This window comes from Muscardinus avellanarius (assembly GCF_963383645.1).
Source record: "Muscardinus avellanarius genome assembly, chromosome: 11".
Taxonomy (NCBI): Eukaryota; Metazoa; Chordata; class Mammalia; order Rodentia; family Gliridae; genus Muscardinus; species Muscardinus avellanarius.
This window is the reverse complement of record NC_137797.1, coordinates 94,780,402-94,804,006: the sequence shown is the minus strand read 5'-3', so window position 1 is coordinate 94,804,006 and position 23,605 is coordinate 94,780,402. Positions and strand designations below refer to the sequence as shown.

The 23,605-nt window shown below is 51.4% G+C and overlaps 1 protein-coding gene across 1 annotated transcript in view; it reads left to right on the top strand.

Moving 5' to 3' along the window:
- Window positions 1-23,605, top strand: part of CACNA2D4 (calcium voltage-gated channel auxiliary subunit alpha2delta 4) — a gene marked incomplete at both ends in the record, with an annotated part of 119,909 nt that overhangs the window by 23,668 nt on the left and 72,636 nt on the right. Inside the window, 12 exons of the mRNA XM_080704954.1 lie at window positions 2,712-2,772; window positions 3,366-3,516; window positions 5,710-5,784; window positions 6,992-7,081; window positions 7,178-7,291; window positions 7,882-7,960; window positions 9,220-9,353; window positions 13,130-13,207; window positions 13,971-14,051; window positions 14,965-15,039; window positions 17,725-17,811; window positions 18,725-18,796. Of these exons, the coding sequence (XP_080561080.1) occupies window positions 2,712-2,772; window positions 3,366-3,516; window positions 5,710-5,784; window positions 6,992-7,081; window positions 7,178-7,291; window positions 7,882-7,960; window positions 9,220-9,353; window positions 13,130-13,207; window positions 13,971-14,051; window positions 14,965-15,039; window positions 17,725-17,811; window positions 18,725-18,796 (1,097 nt within the window). The remainder of the gene's footprint in view (window positions 1-2,711; window positions 2,773-3,365; window positions 3,517-5,709; window positions 5,785-6,991; window positions 7,082-7,177; window positions 7,292-7,881; window positions 7,961-9,219; window positions 9,354-13,129; window positions 13,208-13,970; window positions 14,052-14,964; window positions 15,040-17,724; window positions 17,812-18,724; window positions 18,797-23,605) is intronic.

Here is a 23,605-nt window from a genome sequence, read left to right as displayed (position 1 = left end):
ATATGTACACATCACTGATTCAACCCCTACCCAATTCCCACCCCATTCCCTCCCCATCCCTCCTTCCCTTGCTTGGCTTAGTGGTTGACTTTGACATGTTTAAGTACATTGTGTGCTTTAAAGATTTTCCTCCCCCCCCCTCCTTTCTCCTCCTTTAGGTTGTCTTGTTTGCTCCTCTATAGGATTTCCTTCTTTCTTTTTTTTTCTTTCTTGGTACTAGAGATTGAACCCAGGGACATTCTACCTCCAAGCTACACCCCTCGCCCTTTTTTACTTTTTATTTTGAAACAGGGTCTTGCTAAGTTGCTGAGGCTGGCCTTGAACCTGCAATCCTCCTGTTGCAGCCTCCTAGGTATTGGGATTACAGGCATGTGCCACCGGGTCTGACTTCTACCTCTCAAGTCCGTCTTTTTGTTTGCTTTGTTTTTACTGTCTTCTGGTGTTGAGAACATGTGCTACAGGTTTGATTGCTGTTCTCTCTAGGTGTTTTGGTCTTTCTGGCTACTATTGCAGCAGGTATTAATTTGCCCTTGAGTCCTACAGCTTCCCCACTCTGTCTGCACACGTGCACAACTTTTTATTTGTCCTGCTTGGTACTCAGACAAATGCCCTGAACCTGTGGAGTGGTGTTTATCAGTTTCAGAACATTTGCCAACATTATCTCTCTAACCACTGTCTTCCTTGATGCTCTCCCTTATCTTTTTCTGTGTCTCTAATCAGATAATCCACTTGGTCCTCCTCATCCCAGCCCAAAAAGGATTCTGGGTAATTTCTTCAAATGTATGAATTTTCTCTTTGCCTATGAGTGATTCACTAGCCATATAATTAATTTTTTGAACCTAAACTTTTTTTATTTTTAAAAGTCCCATATTTCTAAGATGGTTTATTTCTTATGTTTTCTTATTGTATATGCTTTGTGATTCCTCAAACATATTTATCATATATTTTGTACTTGGCCAGTCCCCTATCCGGCATCCTCGGGAGGATAAACCTGCCGGCTCTCGGTTCCGCCTGCTCTGTCTCTCCAGGGGCCACCTGCTCCCTGTGTGTCTGGCGATCTCTCTTGTGAGACTGGAGTGGCTTGGAATCTGTGGGAATCTTCGAGAGGATTCCTTCCTGTTTCTGCTTGGACTTGAGGGTTCTCTCCTCCAGGATCTCCAAAGGCTTTAATTCAGAGCCGAGAACCTCAGACTCAGCTTCTTCTCCCCATCGCTGTTTTTGATCAAATTCCCCATGGCCACGTTGCTGTGAGGATGCAGCCTCAGGAGGCCGCACTGCCTGGGGATGCTGGTCCAGGCCAGGACCAGGATGCTCAAGCTCCCGGGATAGCAACCCACCCACAGCCCTGCTCCTGCTCCCGCATGCATCCCCTCCCCTTGGAACTACCTTCTCAAGTGTTTGGTTTTAGGGGCACGGCCCAGAGCCCGCCCTCCCTTGGGAGACCAGCAGTGCCTTGAAGGCACCTCTCACCTCGTCCACGCTCACACGTGTCTGGAGCCAGAGCGTCACCTGGAGCTTCTGGACATTCATGACACGCTACACTTTCTTTTCTAACCCAAACACAACATTTTACAATTTTAATCACTATTTTTTTTACATTTTTATTTTTTATTTTTATTTTTTGGTGGTACTAGGGTTCCTGGAAGCCCTTCTACCTCTGGGCTACACTCCCAGACCTATTTTATATTTTATTTGGAAATAGGGTCTCTTAAGCCAGCGAGGCTGGCTCCGAACCAGCGCGATCCTCCTGTCTCCGGCTCCCAGGCGCGGGGATTACAAGCGTGCGCCACCACGCCTGGCTTTTAATCACTATTTTAAATATTATTCTGCTCTTGTTTTTGGTACTGGGGATCGAACCCAGGGAAGTTCCACCTCTGAGCTACATGCCCAGCCCTTTTCATTTTGAAACAGGTTCTTGCCAAGTTGCTGAGGCTGACCTTAAACTGTGATCCTCCTGCTTCAGCCTCCTGAGTACTGGGGTTATAGGCATGTGTCAGCACCACTCCCAATCACGGGAGTCCTTTCAAATAGATGTTCTATTGTGGAGCAAGTTAGCGTTTTCTGTGCATCTCTCCAAATGCTGATTACATGAGTGGGACAAAACCTACCCCCAGCATTCTGCTAGTGGGTCAAGACCCTTCAAAACCATTCATTCGTTCGTTCATTCATTCATTCGTTCGTTCATTCATTCAGTAACAGCCTTTTTTTGGCATCTCTACTCTGCTCGGCGCCAGGAATCCCTGACTTGAGCTGGCGTACGGTCACATAGCAAAGCGTTTCTCCCCGCCAGGAAGGCTCAGTAGCACTGATGAGCTTAGCGTGAGAGAGGCTGCAGGTCCCCGCTCGTCCCTCCACCCTTGCTTTGCTGGCTGGTGATAGGTGTTGAGTCTTACCTCTCCAAAGCTTCCCCTTCCACTATCTGATAGGAAGTCGAGCCTCACAAACGAGTCCCAGGCACCACATATCTGAGTCCTTCCTACCTGTGAAATTGCCCTCAACGCTGGCATGGGGCATTTTGGATGGCAGGTGTCTCTCCACAGAGGTGGCCTCCCTCCTTGCCAGCTGCCTCAATTTATAGAATATGGTTACCCGATCCCCACTGGGCTGTCGCTGTACAAAGTAGGACCTGCCCTGGGAGTGATGGCTCTCCTGGTAGTCAAGGCCCTGGGGCAGCCTTGCTGAGCTAGTAAGACCAGCCTCGATGTCCCCAGGTATCAAGTGGACACCCGACGAGAATGGAGTTGTCACCTTCGACTGCCGAAACCGCGGCTGGTAAGAACGCACAGGGGCCGTGTCTCTGTCCGGGCCTTCATCTCATGGCCCATGAGCCGTGTCTAGTTCTCCTCCACTCCCTGCCCCTCCCAAGGGCCTTGATGTGTAGTGCCTTCACCCAGCACAAGAGCAGAAGAGTGACCCACTGCACTCTCCCATGCACGACTGCGCATACTCCGGGACCGATCCAATTGTCTCTTCCACCCCAAAGTCTCCAGGACCCGGTGCTGTCTCCAGCCCAACCCTCCGCTGGGCTCTCCTCCCCCTCGATTCTCCTTATCTGGCAGACCTGTAGCTAATCGAGGCTAGAAGCCAGCTGTCTCCTTTCCTTCTGTCAGGACAAGAGTCACCCCGGGACTTGACCAGCCTCCTTTAGTGGTGGGCGCGTTCCCAATTATTGGTACCCCAAATGGCTTCAGAACAGGGTGCAGTGGCCGTGGGACTTGGTAAAGCCTGGCACCAATGGGGCTTGGCCTGAACTTGGGGTCCCCCTGGGGCAGGATCTGAACAGAAACGACTGGCAGCCTTGGTCAGGTGGTTTGTCCAGGTTTGGGTTCTCCCATCCTCGGCCTGTCCCTTGATTTCTTCCAAAGGTACATACAAGCCGCCACTTCTCCCAAGGACATCGTGATTGTGGTAGACATGAGCGGAAGCATGAAGGGGCTGCGGATGGCGATTGCCAAGCACACCATTACCACCATCTTGGACACCCTGGGGGAGAACGACTTTGTCAACATCATCGCAGTGAGTGTGGCTTCCCGTTCCAAAGCAGCTCTTCCTCGCTGTAGAAAAACCTCCTCCCCTCTGTATCAGGACCTATGCTTGCAGCCGGTGGCTGCCTCCTGCTGCAGACCCACTCTCTCCTCTCAGCCTGGGCTCCTAACCTAGGGCCTGTGGCCTGCCTAATGATAGGCATTGAGAGGTCCATAAAGCTTCTGAAATTACATGTACAATGTACACATCCCCTTTCTGAGCCCGTATCTTTCATCGGTCTCTCAGAGGAGTATGAATCTAATGCAGGTTGAGAGCCACTGGGCTGGGTATATGGTGGCGCATGCCTGTAATCCCAGTACTTGGGAGGCTGAGACAGGAGGATGGCAGGTTCACAGTCAGCAATTTAGCGAGGCCCTCTGCAACTTAGACCCTGTTTCAAATTTTTTAAAAAAATAGGGCTGGGGGTATAGCTCAGAGGCGGAATGCCCCTGGGTCTGATCCCCAGTAACAAAAACTTTTAAAAGTGCCTCTGGCCCCAAATGACATGTGCCTTGTCCCCACCATGTGCTCCCGATGGACACCGGTCACCAAGTGACCTCTCTATTCCACTGTGGGGCGAATGATCCCCGGTCCTTGCCTTGAGGGTTCCAGTTCTCCCGCTTCTTTTATCTCACCCAAGTCCAGCCTCATTGAACAAAAAAGAACAGAAAGGAAAGAAAGGGGGAGAGCCAAGTAAGAAGAATGCTTTAACACTCCAGCCGAAGGGTGGCAGGCTCAGCCCGCCCTGCGGGGAACGGGCAGCCACTGTGGCCTATCATGTAAAAGGCCATCGGCCCCAAGCCCTCCCCCATGGGACTGCCGCATTCCTGGCATTTGTTTTTTTTTTCCTCTGGCAGTACTGGAAATGGAACCCAGGGGCATTGTACCTCTGAGATACACCCCCAGCCCTGTTTTTATTCTTTATTTTGAAACTGGGTCTCACTGAGTTGCGAAGGGCCTCACTAAGTAGCTGAGGCTGTCCACAAACCTGGATCCTCTGGTCTCCGCCTCCTGAATGCTGGGATTGCAAGCGTGCGCCACCACGCCCAGCTGACATTTCTTTAGTGAAGTTTTCCTAGTAAAGAAATGCCAAGAAGGTGGGCGTGGTGGCTCGTGCCTGTAATCCCAGTTTATGGGAGGCTGAGGCAGGAGGATCGCAGTCTCAAGCCAGCCTCAGCAACTTAGTGAGACCCTCATCAACATAGCAAGACCCTGCTTCAAAATAACAAAGGGCTAGGGTTGTAGCTCCGAGATAGAACAAGTTCAATCTTCAGTGTGCACGAGAGAGAGAGAGAGAGAGAGAGAGAGAGAGAGAGAGAGAGAGAGAAAAGCCAAGGCAAAATTGTGTGACTTCACAGTGACCATTCTGGGGTGGGAGAATGCCCCCCAGTCCCTGAGGCCTCAGCTTAGCCACTGTATCACTCCTAGTACCACCCACCACCCCTGCATTGGCCTCCTCCCAGCCCAGCCCTGCAACCACAAGAGGATGGCCACAGAACACAGGTTCCACACACCACAAGAGGGCCAGCAGGGGTGCCCCTTGGAGTCTGCCACTTCCTTGCCTGCTTCCCCTGCCGCCGGCAGGTGGTGACTGCTAAGGGAAGCCTTCTCTCCCTCCATCCCCATGGCAGCTCCCCCACGTCACCCCAGTCTCCTTCTCTCCCCTCTTACACGAGCAGCGGGGGGACTGGGGACACCTCTAGGATTTGTAGTTCAGCGATGGGGAGGCAGAGTGATTAAGAAAAGAGGGCAGTCGTAATTCACAAAACTCCTTCTCCTGCCCCCGTTGATAGCTGAAGGACGCTCTTTATATCTTCAGGGCTAAGAGAAAAAGAGCAGGGTCTGATCCGCTCGCCCAGGCCTGCCAAGGAGGCCCTGGCTGCACACGGCGGGCTCTCGGGGTCTGAGGGAAGACCCACGCCTCATCTGGTCTTGGGGGCAGAGAACAGGGGAATTCTCTCAGTAACTTCAAGTTCTTTGTATGTTCTAGAAGGTAGGCAGCCAGGACCAAAGTTTAAGAGAGAATTTTTAAAGCCAAGGCCCTGGCTGGGAAAATTGTGAAAAGCATAGGATATCCCAGGATAATACGCCCTGGCACTCTGGGCACTGCCCGAGCCCGCTGCTGAGCCTTGACTTTGCACATCTCTGTCTGTTCTCCCCCTGCTCTGCTCACCGCCGCGGCAGTACAACGACTATGTGCATTATATCGAGCCTTGTTTTAAAGGGATCCTGGTCCAGGCAGATCGAGACAATAGAGAGGTGAGTGTCCACGGGCAGGGTGTGCGTGCGCTGCTCCGTGACTGCTTTTGCCTACCCCCATGGCGCTTGAAAAGAGCCAGGCAGACTCTGCAAAGACCCTGAAAGTCACCCTCATTAATAGGCTGCTGCTGGTCTGGTGCATGGCACATGACTCTAATCCCAGTACTTGGGAGGCTGAGACAGGAGGGTCGCAGGTTCGAGGCCACCCTCAGCTACTTAGCGAGACTCTTAGCAACTTAGAGCAAGACCCTCTTTCAAAATAAAATCGGGATGGGGGTATAGTTCAGAGATAGAGCAGCCCTAGGTTCATTCCCTAGTACCACACACACAAAAATATATGCTGCTGCTTATCAGAGAAAATAGTGAGCAGCAGACCCCACATCTGCAGGGTCCCACTTCCTCGGGACTCGTCTTTCACTCCGTGGAGGATCCAGGACTCGGTTTCCCTTTTTGTCTCTCCCATGGGATTTTCCCACCCTATTAGTCTCCATAAGCAGCTTTCTTTTATCTTATGAAAGACCAAAGATAAGAGGATGTGGTGCTAATTTTTACAAGGGAAATTTTTCACATTCATATGTGATCAAGGGGGGTCTACGTTTAGCTTCCTCTCAAACCCAGGCCTCAGGCCCTGGTGCCTCCGCAGAGTCGCCCGTGAAATGCTGACCACTAGCTGAGCCCAGTGGTGCATGCCTATCGTCCAAGTGCTAGGGAGGCTGAGACAGGAGGATCACAGGTTGGAGGACAGCCTCAGCAAGTTAGCCAGACCCTCGGCAACTCAGACCCCGTTTCAAAATATAAAATGTCTGGAAGTATAGCTCAGTGGTAGAATGTTCTTGGGTTCAGTTCTCAGGATGAAGGGAAGAAAGGAAGGAGGGAAGATGGAGGGAGGAAGAGAAAGGAGAAATGCTCGCTACTGAGTTAAGGGCTGGGTGCTCTGGTCATCCGTCACCTCCATCTCTGGACTGTCCTCCCTCTGGCCGGCCTCGAGGTCAGCGCTTCCTTCCTGGAGGGACATGGGGTTGTCCCAAGCCATCCCCGCCCCCTCAGTTTATCTTTCATCGGGGACCAGCCCATGCAGCCAGCAGCATGCAGGAGACGGTCCTGCCGTCTGGCAGTCGTTCCCTGCAGCCTCCTCCCTTAAGATCGGGGATGGGGGTTCCCTGGCCCACTCAATCCACTGAGCTTGCCCCCGTGTTTACCCCGACAGCATTTCAAACAGCTGGTGGAGGAGCTGGTGGTCAAAGGCGTGGGGATCGTGGACCAGGCCCTGCGCGAGGCCTTCCGGATCCTGAAGCAGGTACCTGCAGCCACAGGGCCCGGACCACAGAGGGGGCAGGAGGGGCGAGGGGGACAGGCGTGGCCAAGGGTGACAGAGCCCTCCCGGCCCACACAGTTCCAGGAGGCCAAGCGAGGAAGTATCTGCAACCAGGCTATCATGCTGATCACTGACGGGGCCGTCGAGGGCTACGAGCCGGTGTTTGAGGAGTACAACTGGCCAGACCGCAAGGTGAGCCTCCTGCCGGAGGTTATGGCGGGGGCGTCTTGTCCCACTGCCAGGGGGAAAGTACTTCTACCACCCTGGAGAGGACAGTGGTGGGAGGGCCGGTCATAAATCCAGATATGTCTTATCCAGGTGTGCTGGTGCACACCTGAAATCTAGTACTTGGGAGGCTGAAACAGGATCACAGGCTTGAGTCCAGCCTCAGCAATTTAATGAACCCTCCTTCAAAATAATTAAAAACAAAAAGGGCTGGGTGTGTAGCTCAGAGGCGGGATGCCCCTAGTTTAATTCCCAGTAACTCCCCCCCCCCAAAAAAAAAACCAATTCAGATATGTCTTAATTGGATATTTCAAAATTATGGTGACCCAAGGGCTCAGAGGACTGGTATGGTGGTTTAAGAGGTAAAAGACCAGAAATGGTTTTGAGACATGATAACAGCCAGGCTGCTTAGTCCTGAACCTGCTCCATGAACACACGGCCCTGGGCTGCAGTGTGACTAGAGCCCTGAACCAAGATGGCTGGACACGACATCTAAGCCTCTCATAGTACACGGTGCTGATGAGACGTACGGCTGAGTCCACCTGTCTGTGGCTTAGGTCCGAGTTTTCACTTACCTCATTGGGAGAGAGGTGACTTTTGCTGACCGCATGAAGTGGATTGCCTGCAACAATAAAGGTAAGCGCCTCACAGCCCGTGCCTGAGCCCAGGGGCGCAGCACTAGTCACCCGAGGTGCCCACGCGGCTCCGAGGGAGGGAGAGGCCTGCACCGCTGAGGACGGCCTCCTCCCGCCTTCCTCTAGTTGGAACAAGCGAGGAAGGAGACTGATCTCTCCAATCTCTCCATAAGGCCTTGAGTGGCGGCTCCCTAGTCCTGCAGGGACTCTAAGTTATACAGTCACCTGAAATGCAAAGCTGAGGCCATCCGCCCAGGGTCGGCACAAGAGCAAACTGTCTTCAGCTAAATCCGTACCCGAAAGCACAGGGTGGAAGGCAGGGGGAGCCCCGCGCTTTCAAGGTCAGCTCTCTGCCGGGTTCCAGCACAGTTCCTATCGCTGCAAATTAAGCCATTGACTCTGGTCCAGTGAAAAAGCAGAGGGTCACCGTTGTCTTTGGACGGGCGTGTCGTGTGCAAACCGCCCTCCTCTTTCTCTGACCAGAACCCAAGCCCTGGGCGGCGCGGCGGCGCGGCGGCGCTGTCGACTTGCCAGGTGCTTGTTGAACGTCCTTAGGCACCTGGGGCCGTTCTGCCAGGTGCTAGGGAGCCCAGAGCGCTCGGGGTGGACTCGGGGCCGTCTTGCTCTGGGTCCTGCTCAGCCCGGGAACCCTCGATTGTGACGTGACCTGGCAGGTCTCTGGTGCCAGAGACTGGGACTGATCAGGCCGCTGGGGGTGGAGAGGCACTTTGCTGGGTTTGGAGGGTGGCAGAGAAGGGTGTTCCAGACACAGGGGATAGTATGTTCAAGGATCCAGGACAAGAGGCGTGCTGGGAACGGAAAGCTGCCCCTTTTTCCTGGCGGGTGGAATGACTGCTTTGCAGGAGGCAGCGGGCAAGGGGACCAGAGATATAAACAAGGCACTAAATCATTCATAACCTTATGAGCCATTTGCTCTTGCAAATGTCACTGTGGCCGCAGGGAAGAGGCTGCAGCGGCCCATCCTGTAACCCGAGGAAGGACAGTGATCAGGGAAGCTACGAGGCTGTGGGGTAGGGAAGATGATTCCGGAGAACAGACCCTAAGACAGAGTCACAGGTAGCAGGGAGGCGGCCCAGGTCCCAGTTGTCGTTGCACGGGCCTTTGTCTCCCACTCACCTCTGGCCTTGGGGACGGGCGTGACCTTGGGGAGGCGGCTTCCTAGGGGAAGATGCCTGGGTGCGGCCAGGGACTCTGCATGGCGTCTCCCCTTCCATAACTGTGCGCCCGCCCCCTCCCCAGGCTACTACACACAGATCTCCACGCTGGCCGACACCCAGGAGAACGTGATGGAGTATCTGCACGTACTCAGCCGGCCCATGGTCATTAACCACGACCACGACATCATCTGGACAGAGGCCTACATGGACAGCAAGGTGGGCGCCACGGCGCTCCAGCCCGGGGCTGCAGAGACACTGTCGGTCCTGGCTCAGGGTGGGGGTGAGCATATCAGCTCCTGAGGAAGAATTATGGAAGGTGACCAAAGGCTGGGCGCCTGGCACCCGCCTGTAATCCTAGAACTTGGGAGGCTGAGATGGGAGGGTTGCAGGTTCAAGGCCAGCCTTTGCAATTTAGTGAGGGTCTGTTTCAAAATTAAAAAATTAAAAAGGATTGGGGGTAGCCAGGCGTGGTGGCGCACGCTTGTAATCCCCGCGCTTGGGAGGAGGAGACAAGAGGATCACACAGATTCTAAGCCAGCCTTGTTGGTTTAAGAGACCCTGTTTCCAAATAAAAAATATATAATAGGTCTGGGAGTGTAGCTCAGAAGTAGAAGGGTTTCCAGGAACCCCAGTACCACCAAAAAAAAAAAAGGTTTGGGGGTATAGCTCAAAAGGTAGAATGCCCCTGAGCTCAATCCCAATCCCAGCACCCCCCCAAAAAAGTGAATAAGCGCCTTCGTGCATCCCGCCCATCCCTGGTGGCCCTCAGCCCACTGGCAGGACCACTGCCCGGTGATCCCTCCATGTCCTTGTGGCCCGCCTCTTACTCACACCAGTAACTCATCATCCTACAGCTTTGTCACATACGATCCCTCCTGGGATCCCTGCGAACATTTCAAAGAAGGCTTTGGAAGCAATGTCTCACACAAAGTGATAAATGTCAGAGGTAGAGCGTCAGGTGAGATGTTTGGGGAAGGGGGACCTTCCGGCCCCTTCTCAAGTCACACACACATGCAGCCACCAGCAACAGGGATCACACATCAGAGTAGGATTAAGAGACCCGAAACCGGGCCCAGTTGCACATGTGTGTGATCCTAGTAGATGGGAGGCTGAGACAGGAGAATCACAGGTTCGAGGCCAGCTTCAGCAACTTAGTGAGACCCTGTTTCAGGAAAAAAAAAAAAAAAAAAAAAAAAGCAAAGGGGGGGTGCAGCTCAGAGGTAGAATGTCCCTGGCCAATCCCTAGTATCAAAAAAAGAAAGACCTGAAAATAGTCTTAAATAAGACAGAAGCTAAAGAGGCTTGGAGATGAACCTCTCGGAGCCATCGGGGACCCAGGTCCTTCCTGCAGCTGCCTTAGCTGGTCCCTGCAAGTGGCCCCGTCCTCCTGGCCAGTGCTAGTGGAACTCACTGAAACCCAACTCCAGGCATGAGGGCGGTGGGAAGGGAGTCGTTCACGGAGGTAGGTTCAGCCCACCATTGTCCAGGTGGCCACCATTCACTGGGCCCATCTGTCCAAGGTCCCCGAGGGAAACAGGAGACAGGCGGAGGGGAGGGACGAGCGAAGGGCAGGGGGCGTGCCAAGCTTGGCACACGTGGCTGGCTGCGCAGCCTCCCCAGTGCACGTGAGGTGCGCTCCGCTGGTGGGTAAGGAAGCTGGCACAGGGCAAGCCTTCAGAACCCCAACTTCCAGTGAGGTCAGCCTGACTCGGATAATGGCGGCACATCTGGGGTGGTAGCGTTTGGGTGTGTGCTTGGAGAGTAAGAAGAAGGAAGGTGTGCAGAGGCAAAACCTTGCTTCCCTGTGAACATGTGAAAATGGCTGCCAAAGGGTTGTGCCAGGCCATCCTTCGGGCAAGACAACCTGACCTTCAGGGTCTCTTCTTCACTCCCGGGCCACACACAAAGTCACGGTTCCATCTTTTTTTGTTTTTAAACAATGATACCAGCCGGGCTCGGTGGCACACGCCTGTAATCCCAGTACTTGGAAGGCTGAGACAGGAGGATAGTAGGTTCGAGGGCAGCCTCAGCAACTTAGGAAGACCCTGTTTCAAAAAAGAAACAAAAAATGTTTAAAGGGGGTAAGATTGTACCTCAGAGTTAAAAAAAAAAAAAAAAAAAACCTGGGTTCAATCCCTAGTACAAAAAAAAAAAAAAAAAAAAAAAAAAACCTGTTACGCACATGGTCAACATGGTCAAGCTCATTTTTAATCCCAGCTACTTGGGAGGCTGAGACAGGAAGAGCGCAGGTTCAAGGTAGCCTCAGCAACTTAACAAGACCCTGTTTCAAATTTAATAAAACAACAACAACAACAAAATAAGGCTGGGGGTGTAGCTCAGAAGTAGAATGCCCCTAGGTTCAATCTCAAACACCAAAAATAGGCCACGGTACCTATTCCCTTGGTTAGAAGCCCCTTGTCACGCATCTCCTCTGTCTTCCTCTTCCCGCTTCTCCTCCTGGACTTTGGAGTCCAGAAATCAAGGGCTCCCTGCACTCTCCTGGGTCCATTTCTGAAGCTTCTGAGGGGAGAGTGTTTGTCCACTGAGTGGGCAGGTGTCCCAACCTGGTGCCACTGTCCAGATACAAGAGCACAGGGGCAGCTGTGAGCTTCAAGCTTGAGTTTTCCTGAAGGAGGGTGCGGCAGGAAGGAGCTGCCCAGACCTGCTTCCCTGTAGCAGCACCAGTAACCTGCAACGGAGCGAGACTTGAAAGATGCCATGCGCCCAGAGATGTGCCTGAGTGCAGGACACTTAGCCTCAGTGTGATTTGCTTTAGAAAACATCACTTACGAGCCGGGTGTGGTGGCGCACCCTTGTAATTTCCGCACTTGGGAAGCGGAGACAGGAGGATCGCGCAGGTTCGAAGCCAGCCACGCTGGCTTAAGAGACCCGGTTTCCACATTTTAAAAAAGTATAAAATAGGTATGGGAGAGTAGCCCGGAGGTAGAAGGGCTTCCAGGAACCCCAGTACCACCAGAAAACCTCACTTCCAAACTCTGCGTTAAAAAATTAGATAGGAGCTGGGCGTGGTGGCACACACTTGTATTCCCAGTGTTTGGAAGGCTGAGACAGGAGGATCGTGCTTTGTGGACAGCCTCAGCTACTATTTAGTGAGGGAGGCCCTTTGCAACTCCATGAGGCCCTGGTTCAAAATAAAAAATAGGGCTGGGGTGTAGTTTGGATGGAACCCAGGGTTCCATCTAAAATGAAAATGAATGAAAAATGAATGAAATTTTTTTTGCAAAAAAAAAAAATCAGATAAGGTATTGGGGGAGAGAGGTGATGGTCAAAAGTTCTTCCTTTTCCAAGAAAGTCTAGTGTAGATATGTATAACTCAGTGCCCTTCTTGGGTGGATCTGAACCAAGGTCAGCTCAGGAGAGGGTTCATCTTTGTTACAGAGTAGGGCACGCACGCAGAGCCCTGTCAAGGTAACGGGAGCCGTGTAGTCAGATGAGGGACCGGGCAGGAGCCACCTCTGGGCCTGGGCACAACAGCGGCTCCGAGTGGACAGAGCTGTTGGGTCTGTTCGGGTGTGCCGGAGTGACCGGAGGCAGAGGACGGCTGCGGCACATCCACACCAGGCTCCTCCTACACGCTCCTCTGTTTGGGGCCGCCTCTGGGCCAGCATCCTTCTTCCCCTTAACCACCCTGGGCTGTAGCTGCCTCAGGTTACTACCAAAAGTTTCTAGAAAAGTCAAGATTTGCTAAACCTCTTCGCTTCCGAGCAGGCCCCAAATGGGCCTGTCCTTGGCCTGGCTGAGATGAGGTTGCCTAGTGACCGTGCTGTGGGCTCAGGACTTTGCCAAGTGACCTGACCCCGTCCTCCCGGCAGCTACCTCTCTCCCTGACTCCCCTGCACTCACCACCCCGTCCTCCTGCTCCCCTCTGAGCTGTCCTCCCCCCTGAGAGAAACCCTGGCCTGTGGTCCCCATGCTGCAAGGGGCAGGCTGGGCCCTCTGCTCCCTCAGCTCCGCCCTTTCCTCCCGGGTAGCTCTTTACCTCGAAGGCGCAGAGTCTGATGCTCCTCACTACGGTAGCCATGCCTGTCTTCAGCAAAAAGAACGAAACGGTGAGTGCCTGGTCCCCAGGAGGTGGCAGAGGGCTGAGGACCCCGGCAGAGGGCTGAGGACCCCGGCCTCGGGCTGGCGTCTTTAGACCAGCTGTTCCTGACCGCGGAACACCAGAGCCACCCCAGGGGTGTCGGCACAGATCCCCAGCCCCGCCACACCAGCCACATCAGAACCTCTTGGTCAAGGGTGGGGCTGCATCTGTGCTTTCCCACAGCTCCCCCAGAAGCCCTACTCAGCCACTTGGGGTCAGTTCCTTGGTCCACCCTTGGGACCACCACATTGGGATACAGGACTTCTGCTGGCCTTCCAGCAAAACCACACAGGCCGCAGGCAGGGCAGACTCTGCTCGTAAAGGCCTCAGCGAGGAAATTCTGGAGCCTCTGTCCTGTGTGGTCAGGGGCTGCTTCCTTCCTGCCCCGTGTGCTGCAGAGCACCTATGAGTTATGGTCCCCAGGATCCTCTACTTCAGCCTCTGCTGCGAAGATTAATGGTTCATTCAACTTTTTATTTCGTTTAAATATTACCACTTAAATATTAATGCTGGACATTAATCTTCCCAGCAGCTGAGATGGCGCCTGGGGCCTTTTCTGATAAGTTCTAACTTTTCATTCCAATGCCCTCAGCCTAAAATCTTAACAGCAGAGGAAGGTCCACTTGAGGCATAAGCGGCTTCCTCTCCTGAGCTCTGGAAAGGCCTGGTCCAGTCTGGCCTTGTGCACAGGGAGGCCCGTCTCCCCTTGACCCTTGCATTTTTCCTCCCAGCGCTCCCACGGCATTCTCCTGGGTGTGGTGGGGTCTGATGTGACCCTGAGAGAGCTGATGAAGCTGGCACCGAGGTACAAGGTGAGCCTGGGTCAGGGCCCCGAGGGGGCGTGTTAGTTCACTTTCCATTGCTGTGACAAATTACCTGAGAAAATCAATTTATACAAAGGAAAGGTTAGTTAGGCCCAAGGTTTCAGAGGTTTCAATCCGTGAATGCTTAGCCTGTCACTTTGGGGCCTGCGGTGAGGCAATGTATCACAGCAGAAGCATGTGGCAGGGGGAGAACATTCACCTGGTAGTAGCCAGGAAGCAAAGAGAGACAGGAAGGGGCCGGGGTCCTGATATCCCCTCCAAGGGCACACTCCCAACGACCTAACTTCCTTCCATGGGGCTCCACCTTCTACAGGGTCCACAGCCTTCCATAGCACCAGGGGCTGGGACCAAGCCTTCAGTAATGGGCGTTAGGGCAACACGTACGATCCGAACTATAACAGGGTGGGCACAAGCTCCCCGGGAGCCGCCCCCAGTCCTAGTAGCCTTTCGCCAGACTTGGCACCCAAGCCCTGAGCTGGGCGGGGCGCTTCCATTCAGGGCCCAGACAAGCCATGGCAGTGGCAGCTGGTCCTTCTGGCACCCCTTGCCACCACTAGCTGCGACCTGCTCGGTGGCCTTCAGCAAGCTCCTTCCCTACCTGGTGCATCAGTTTCTCAATCTGTTCCTCCGTGCCTCACAGTCCTGTTTTGAGAGTGAGTAGATGCCCTCAGAGCACCTAGATAATGTGGTGGGAAAGAGCAGATGGTAATGCCCAAGGTCACGGCTGCGCTCACAGCAGCGTTTGGAGAGGACTTCTGACGGGGTGGCTGGAGGCGTGCCGGGCTCAGCCGCACTCCCGTCTGAGACCCGGGCTCCTGTGAGCCGCCGTCTTTGACCATCCTGCAGCCCCATCACTGACACAGACAGCTGTCTAACGCTCTCCCACCCCTGACCTTGGCAGCTCGGGGTACATGGCTATGCCTTTCTGAACACTAACAACGGCTACATCCTCTCGCATCCTGACCTCCGACCCTTGGTAGGTACAGACCTTATTGACATGGAGTTGGGGGTAGTTCATAAAAATAGTTAAACAGCCGGGCATGGTGGCGCACACTTGTAATCCCCGCGCTTGGGAGGCGGAGACAGATAGGAGGATCACGCAGGTTCGAAGCCAGCTGCGCTGGCTTAAGAGACCCTGTTTCCAAATAAAATATATAAATATATAAAATAGGTCTGGGAGTGTAGCCCAGAGGTAGAAGGGCTTCCAGGAACCCCAGTAACACCACCAAAAAAAAAAAAAAGATTCACCAGGGGAGCGGTACATGTGTGGATCCTGTCGCTGACTGGTAGAACTAAGGGCACTGGTGAGAAACCCGCCTGTCCCCATCAATGTAAACAAGATCAATGTAAGCAAGTTTTTCACCAATCGGGTTGTATTGGAGACCTACTATGTGCCTGGCCTTCAAAGAACACTAGAAACAGAAGAAATGTAGATCTAATTAAGGAAATAAGAGGTATAAAATGGAACAGGGAATGATACCACATGGGACACGATTACATAACAAAGTGTGTGGTGAAGCCAATGACATGAAATCTCTTAGGGAAGGCATCATCAGGAAAATAATGGATAGTCTCCAGTAACAAATTACACAAAGGTCAATTACAGGTCTTGGCCTGGAGTCTTTCTATGTCAGTGACCTTACCAAGGTGGAATTATAGTTTTAGTATGAGGCACTAAAGATGGTGTTATAGGTCATCCAGATTCAGAAAACAGCAACGGAATGTTGCCAAAGAAACAGATCCCATGGAGCTGGGCCCAGTGGCACATGCCTGTGACTGCAGTACTTGGGATGCTGAGACAGGAGGATCGCAGGTTTGAGACCAGCCTCAGCAATAGAAGATTTTCAGCAATCTAGTGAGACCTTCTTTAAAAATTATAAACAAAGCTGGGCGTGGTGGCGCACGCTTGTAATGCCAGCATTCAGGAGGCTGAGACTAGAGGATCGCGGTTCGAAGCCAGCCTCAGCTACTTAGTGAGATCCTTTGCAACTCAGTGAGACCCTGTTTCAAAATAAATAATAAAAATTAAGGCAGGGGTGTAGCTCGGAGGTCAAATGCCCCTGGGTTCCATCCCCAGACCCACACACACACAAAAAAAATTTAAAACAAACAAAAAAAAAAGGTTGAGGTATGGCTCTGAGGTAGAATGCCCCTGAGTAGTTCAATCCTCAACAACAAAATAGGGGTGGGGTTGTAGCTCAAAGTTTGTCCTTGGGTTCAATTCCCAGTGCCAGAAAATTAAAAAAATAAAAAAGAAGAGAAAAGAAGAGAAACAGATCCCCCACATGGAGAAGATGGTGGGACAGGGCTGTTTCATGAAAACTGACCTTGATCGGGCCAAGAATGGGAGCCCTGTGCAGGCATGGGCGAGGGAAGAATTAAAGGGGCACCATTGTGGAAGATGTGCTGGACAAGCAAGAGACCAAAATGGTGCTTTCCTGGGGGAAAAATGAGTAAACAAGGAAAAAATACTGGCAGAAGCAAGATACACAGTGACAGAAACTTCAACCACCCAGGCGTCTGCTACGTGCCTCATTTGACGACAGTCAGCACTCTGATTTTTAATTGACTCTGGTGATAAACTAGCTCTATCCTTTATTTGCTGGAACTAAACTAAAGCTGGGAAGTGCTGAACATCTGATAGCAGACAACTTGACAATGCCTGTCTTGGCATGAGAGAAACAGAAAGAGAGAGAGAGAAGGAGAGGGAGAGGGAGAGGGAGATCGTCACTCCAGAAAATAATGATGGCACTCAAGAGTGTTGATCAATGACTCTGTGTCATGTTGAAGAGAGGTCATTATTCAGCATTGCAGATATGATGGTGGCTCCCATTCAATAATTCTATCAAGATGAAAGTGCAGGAGGCAGATGCCAGGAAGTCTAGAATGTAAGGCTAATACATTAAGTGAAAAAATTAGTATTCTTCTCAAACAGTGAGCCAAAATGAAGGTGATTAAATATATCATGGTTACTTAGAAAGCTCTCAAAATGCACAATGCCCAAGCCTATGACCGTGGAGATGTAATTTAACAGTGTGCAGTGAGAGGAAGACGGAGGGGGGCTTACTGGCTGCAGTCACCATCGGAGCTGCGGATGCGGTGTCGCTGTCCAGGAAGCCCAGCAGAACCCTCCGCGGCAGTCACAACTGTGACACTGACCCACACCGCCCTGGTCAGGTCCAAGCGAAATACTGACTTGTCCTGAGAAGTCCACTATGGGAGCAAAGTAAAGCAGAGTCACCGGGAGCCGAGGCTCTGCCACCTGGGAATGCCTGGAGAAGTCTCCGAAAGCCTCAGGGGTTGTCGGGAGGATGCCATCTGTGTGGCTTCAGGGGAAAGAACTAAGATCAATGGGTGAAAGTTACAGGGAGACAGATTTCAACTCTGTAGGAGGAAGAACTGTCCAAACTCTGACAAGCTGACTCTCGAAACAGAGAGCTTCCCATCTGGGGACACATGCACCAGAGGCCCTGAGATCTTCTGTCGCAGATGTTGGCAAGGGAAGCTTGTCATTGGGTGGATGTGCGGTCCAGGTAAATTTAAGGAATCACTGAGATGTTTTGATTTTATGAATATACCCAGAAGGCTTTAGAGGCGGGAAGAAACAGGAGCAGGGTCATATGCTAACCTCATGTTTTTCTTCCTGACCGACGTACTCCAGTACCGAGAGGGGAAGAAGCTGAAACCCAAACCCAACTACAATAGTGTGGATCTCTCCGAAGTGGAGTGGGAAGACCGAGCTGAAATCGTGAGTGGGGAAGGAGAACCTGGTTCATTTAGCTCTTTGGCCGACATATGTGTGGCCGCAAGCTTTGAGGTTGCTCTGTTCCTCACACACAGAGAGGTTCATTCTCAGAGCCTTTCCAAGCCCAAGCCAGAAGCAATTCTTGTAGTGCTCACATCCTTCAAGATACTGTCATGAAAACATAACATCCTCCCGAGTAATAAGGATGACTGAGGCTGAATGGAATTGCACCTGTAAGCCAAAGTTTGACTTTCCCTCACGTCTTAGCCTAGCTTTGGGGCTTGGTATCACATCCTACGGGAATCATGTCTCAGTGACGTGCCGCCTTGCACCCATGGACCGGTCCCTTCTGGAGCACTGCCTGGGTAGATGTGCAAAGTCAAAGCTAAAGGGCATCTAGAGTCAGGTCTATCCTCCCTCCCAGCATCCCACTCAGTGGAAAAAAGGAAGAAGCAAGTGTCCCAAGAGACCATGTTTCAGCCAGCATTCTCACTGCTGAAATCCAAAATACATGACCACCACAACTTAGAAGAAGGGGATTTATTTGCTCACAATTCTGAAGATTTCAGGGGTTCAGTCCATGTTAGGCCAGGTGAAGTTGGCAGACCTCAGGACATGACACAGGGAGCAGAGAGAGCACACACACAAGGGTTCTTCTCTCACATCATGGAGGCGGGAAGCAAAAACATAAGAACAAAGGGATGAGAGGGATATAATCCCCAAGGCCACAGCCCCAGGGACCCCTCCTCAGCAACCAAGCCCCACCTCAAACATGGCTGCCTTATCTCTGTGTGGTCTGGGGGTCATTCTAAATCCAAAATATAACAGTTCCACCGTGGTCTGACCAGTCAAGCTCAGTGTTGTCACCCCTCCAGTGTGAACCAAGGAACTAACACTATCGTCTTTCCTCCTGAAGCTCAGAACAGCCATGATCAATGGGGAGACAGGCTCTTTCTCTATGGATGTAAAGGTTCCACTGGACAAAGAGGTAAGGGGTGAGAGCAGAGGCAGAATTATGAAAATCAAAGAAAAGCTTGAGGTTTGACTTGGACTTTGCTGAATCAGGGCTTAGGACCTGGGTGCTTGTTGTGGCAGGGGCAGCAGCCCCTGAAACACCCTGGTCAAGGATGCTCATGTCAACGCTGTGCTCTTTGGAGACAGCTGAGCAAGGTAGGTTGGCGCCGTCACTCTCAGCTCTTCTCTCCTCCTTCTGCTGCCTGCTATTTGGCCCTTTGGTTGTTTATGATGGAAAGGGGAAATGTGACAGTTAATTTTGCGAATTGTCGCCAGCTCTGCTGGGAACATGTTGTATGGGAAGAGGCTGAAAATGTTCACTACTCCGCATGGCTGATTTTCATCCCGTTTCACCACTGAGAGTCAAGAATCGATACCCTCACTTGCCATGACTACCCTCACAGGCCTGCACATCCTTTAGATGTGCATTTTATCTTCTCACTTTTAAAAGGTTCCCAAGCATCCACCGAATCTGCATCGTCCCTTGACATATTTACAAATGTCACCTCCTCCCACTCACACCCACACCTCCTCCTCCCGCTGCCCATCTGCCTCAGCTGAGAGAACACAGCATCTGTCTGCAACAATTAGACCCAAGCTCTTCCACAAACACAGGCCCCCACGGAGGCCAAACAGAAGACACTGGGAAGGACAGGCGAGGCGAGCCTCGCTTCTAGACCAGTGCAGGGTTTTCCTTGGGACCACTATCTGATTTCTGCGGCATTGCCCGTTTTGTTGTTGTTGTTGTTGTTGTTGTTGTTGTTGTTTTGTTTTGTTTTGTTTTGTTTTGTTTTTTATAAACTCAGAGCTGAGCCGGCCGTCCCTTGGGCAGCCAAGGTAATATCAGTGCTGTCAGACCACCTATGATGACTGTGCCTTCTCCTGACCCAGAGCACTTGAGTTCCTTCCTTGCACTCCCACTGTTATCAAAGGAGACCCACACTCACGTAGGTGCACAAGGCTCACACCTAGTCTGGGCCTGCCAGACTATTTCATCTGTGATGGAAGTTTTTTTCTTGTTTGTACTAGGAAATGAACCTAGGGCCCAGGGCCATTCTACTGCTGAACTATTATACCCTAGCCGCCGCCCCTTTTTTTATTCTTTTAATTTTTTTGTGTGTGGTACTGAGGATGGGACCCAGGAGCATTCTACGTCCGAGCTACACCTCTAACCCTATTTTTTATTCTTTATTTTGAAACAGGGTCTCACTGAGTTGCAAAGGGCCTCACTAAGTAGCTGAGGCTGCCTGCGAACCACCATCTTTCTGTCTCAGTCTCCCGAATGCTGGGATTACAAGCGTGCGCCACCACGCCTGGCTTTACTCTTTTAATTTTGACACAGGGTCTCACTAATTTGAGGAGGCCCTCACTAAGTAGCTGAGGCTGGCTATGAACCTGCATCCACCTGTCTCAGCCTCCCAAGTACTGGGATTACAAGCCTGCGTCACCACACCCTCTACCCCCAGCCCTTTTTATTTTTTATTTTGAAACAGAGTCTCACCGAGTAGCTGAAGCTGACCTCAAACCTGCAATCTTCCTGTCTCAGCCTCCCCAAGTACTGGGATTACAGGTGTGCGCTGGCGCACCTGGCTTGGCCATGCTACATCTCATACACAACATCTGAAGCAGTGGGTAGTGTGTCTTCCACTCTTTTCTCTCAGTGTTCAACCGCCTCAAGCTGCCTGCACACTGCTCCAAGCCACTGAGGCGGAGCCCTAACCTACGCAGCAATCCACACTTCAAAAACCTCTGCCCATCATTTCTGCTAATAAACCATCTGGCTGCACATTTGCAGTTTAACAAAGGTTTCCCGATACGTGGGTGCTTCAACACAAAATAGGATGATGGGCATTTCATAGCCCATAGGTGTTCATGTCTTACTACTGCTACTACTACTAATAATAATGGCAGCCTACATCTTAGAAACTGGGCTGAGAAGAAGCCCAGTTTATTTACTTAATCTATACAACCCTAGGAAGCAGGTACTATCCTAGCCCCATTTTAAAGCTTCAAGGAGGCGCAGAACTTGTCTGGGGTCACCCAGAAGATACATTATAAATTTAAACCGTATACCACCTAGCCATCACTGCATAAGAGTCTTCCTGAAAGACTGGCCCCGAATTCTCATCTCTTCAGCCTTAAACGTTTCCCCGGTCTCTGTGGGAGAGCATCCAAATCTTTCAAATCTACGGTCTTGAGCCAGGCCTGGTGGCACACGCCTGTAATCCCAGCACTTGGGAGGCTGAGACAGGAGGATCTCAGGCTGGAGTCCAGCCTCAGCAACTTAGTGGGACCCTCAGCAAAGAAGCAAGCCCCTGTTTTGAAATAAAAAATAAAAAGGTTAGGGTTGTAGCTCAGGAGTAGATGCCCTTGGGTTCAATTCCCAGTACCCCCACCAAAGAAACTCCACCATCTTGGGGACTGAGGATGTAGGTCGGTGGTGGAGTACTTGCCCAGCGTGCATGAGACCTGAAAAAAAAATTCACCGTCTTCTCCTCTCCCTCTATACCATTAGACCTCACTCAGCCCTTTTTAATCTTTTAATCGTGTGTGTCTCTGCCTGTGTGTGTATCACTGGGGAATGAACCCAGGGGCATTCTACTTCTGTACCACACCCCAGCCCTTTTTAATTTTATTTTAAAAGAGGATCTCGCTATGCCTCTTTAATTTTTTATCCTTCCCTCCATGGCCGGCACTCCTGAGCCCACTTCAGTATGAGACCAGCACAATGGCCCCAGCCTCTAAGTGCACTCACCTGCTACGACCATACTCCCCTGGTGTCGCTGCACAGTGCTGGCCGCCACCTGCAGCCTGCAGCCTGCCCCTCGCCTTCTCCTACTCACGGAGCCAGAGCCGCCAGCCAGGGTCACTGTGTCTGCGCTGCCAGGCCAGCCTGCTGGGCCACACCTCAGCTTACAAGCTTGTTACACCACACAACAAACTTCAGTTCAGGTCTGGCCAAGGACGGCCTCCTCAAGCCATGCAGGGTACTTGTTTTCATTCAAGCCATCCTCCTGGCATCTGCTCACCTGTTCTGTTATTTTCTCCAGGGGACTTTACAGGCGCCTTTACTTCCCACAGATCAATTCAGACCTTTCTCATCTCCAGACAGGCCTCCATGGTGGCTTTGCCAAGGACAGCGGCAGCAACCCCAGCACCACTCAGAGCAGGGCTTGCAAACTCCCGCGGTGCCAAACACATCACACTAAGAAACATGAATGGGAGAAGTGTCAGGCCTGGGAAACCGGAGGGTAGATGCTGTCTGAAGGACACTGCTAAAAATCCAATTTAAAATATGGCTGAAAAATCCCCAAAATGCCAAAATAGCAGCCTGGGCCAACATCTGGGAAATCAAATTTGTCAGGAGCCCACTTCAGAGGATCGTGGGTTCAAGGCCAGCCTCAGCAACTTAGTGGCAACCTCAGTAACTTAGCAAGACCTGGTTTCAAAATAAAAAAGGGGGCTGGAAGTGTAGCTTGGAGGTAGAATGGCCCTGAGTTCCATCCCCAGTATAATAAAAATAGTAAAATGATAATAATAATAATTGGTCTCTAGATTTAGTCACTGCATAACTATAAGTTTGTACTTTTTCACCTACTTCTCCTTATTTTCTGCCTACCCATCTCCCTGCCCCTAATAACTACCATTATACTCTCTGTTTAAATATATTTGATTTTTTGTTTTAAGATTTGTATGATTCACCAGGCATGGTGGTGCACGCTTATAGTCCGCGTGCTGGGGAGGCGGAGACAGGAGGATCGCGCAGGTTCGAAGCCAGCCTCGCTGGCTTAAGAGACGCTGTTTCCAAATAAAATATAAAAACTAGTTCTGGGACCGTAGCCCAGAAGGGTTCCATCCCCAGTACCACCAAAAAAAAAAAAAAAAAAAAAAAAAAAAAGATTTGTATGATTCCGTTGAGATCACACAGTATTTGTCTTTCCGTGTCTAGCTTATTTCATTTAACATAATGTCCTCTAGTTTCATCCATGTCATTGCAAATGACAGGATCTCAGTCCTTAGCGCTGAATAATATCCTGTCACGTCACATCACTAAGTTGCTGAGGCTGGCCCCGACCTGCAATCCTCCTGTCTCAGCCCGTCTCTTAAGTACTGGAATTGCAGGCTTAACCCACCTCACCTGGCTCACTGTGATTTTGATTTGCATTTCCCTGATGATTGGTGACAATGAGTACCTTTTCATGTGCCTGTTGACATGTTTATATCTTCTTTTGAGAAATACCTCTTCAGGCCCTTCTCCCATTCAGTTGGATTATTTCGGGTTTTGATGCTGAGTCGTGTGAATTCTTTATATATTTGGGTATTAGCCCCTTATCAAATATATAACTTAGGAATTTTTTCTCCTAGGCTGTAGGTTGCCTTTTTATTTTGTTGACTGTTCCCTTTGCTGTGCTGAAGGGAACACTGTGATCCCACTTACTTATTTTTGCTTTTGTGGCTTGTGCTAAATAGAAACTTTAAAGCCATGAAGTCTAGTAACCAAAGAGAAATTTTATTGGGTGAGCTTGCCAGCAAATTGGAGAGAAAAAAAGGACAGTGAACCTTGAAGATGGGTCAGCAGGAAGCCTCCAATGTGGAGAACGGGGGATGGAAGGAAGGAGGAAGAAAAGGGACCTTGGTACTGTGGGACAGGACCATGATGGTGCTCCTGGAGTCCCAGCAGGGAGAGAGAGGAGAGGGGAGAGCAGCGTTGGGGAAACCAATGGCCCAAACTCGCCCACATTTGGTAAAAACATCAACAGACTGATCCTATAATTTCAGTAAA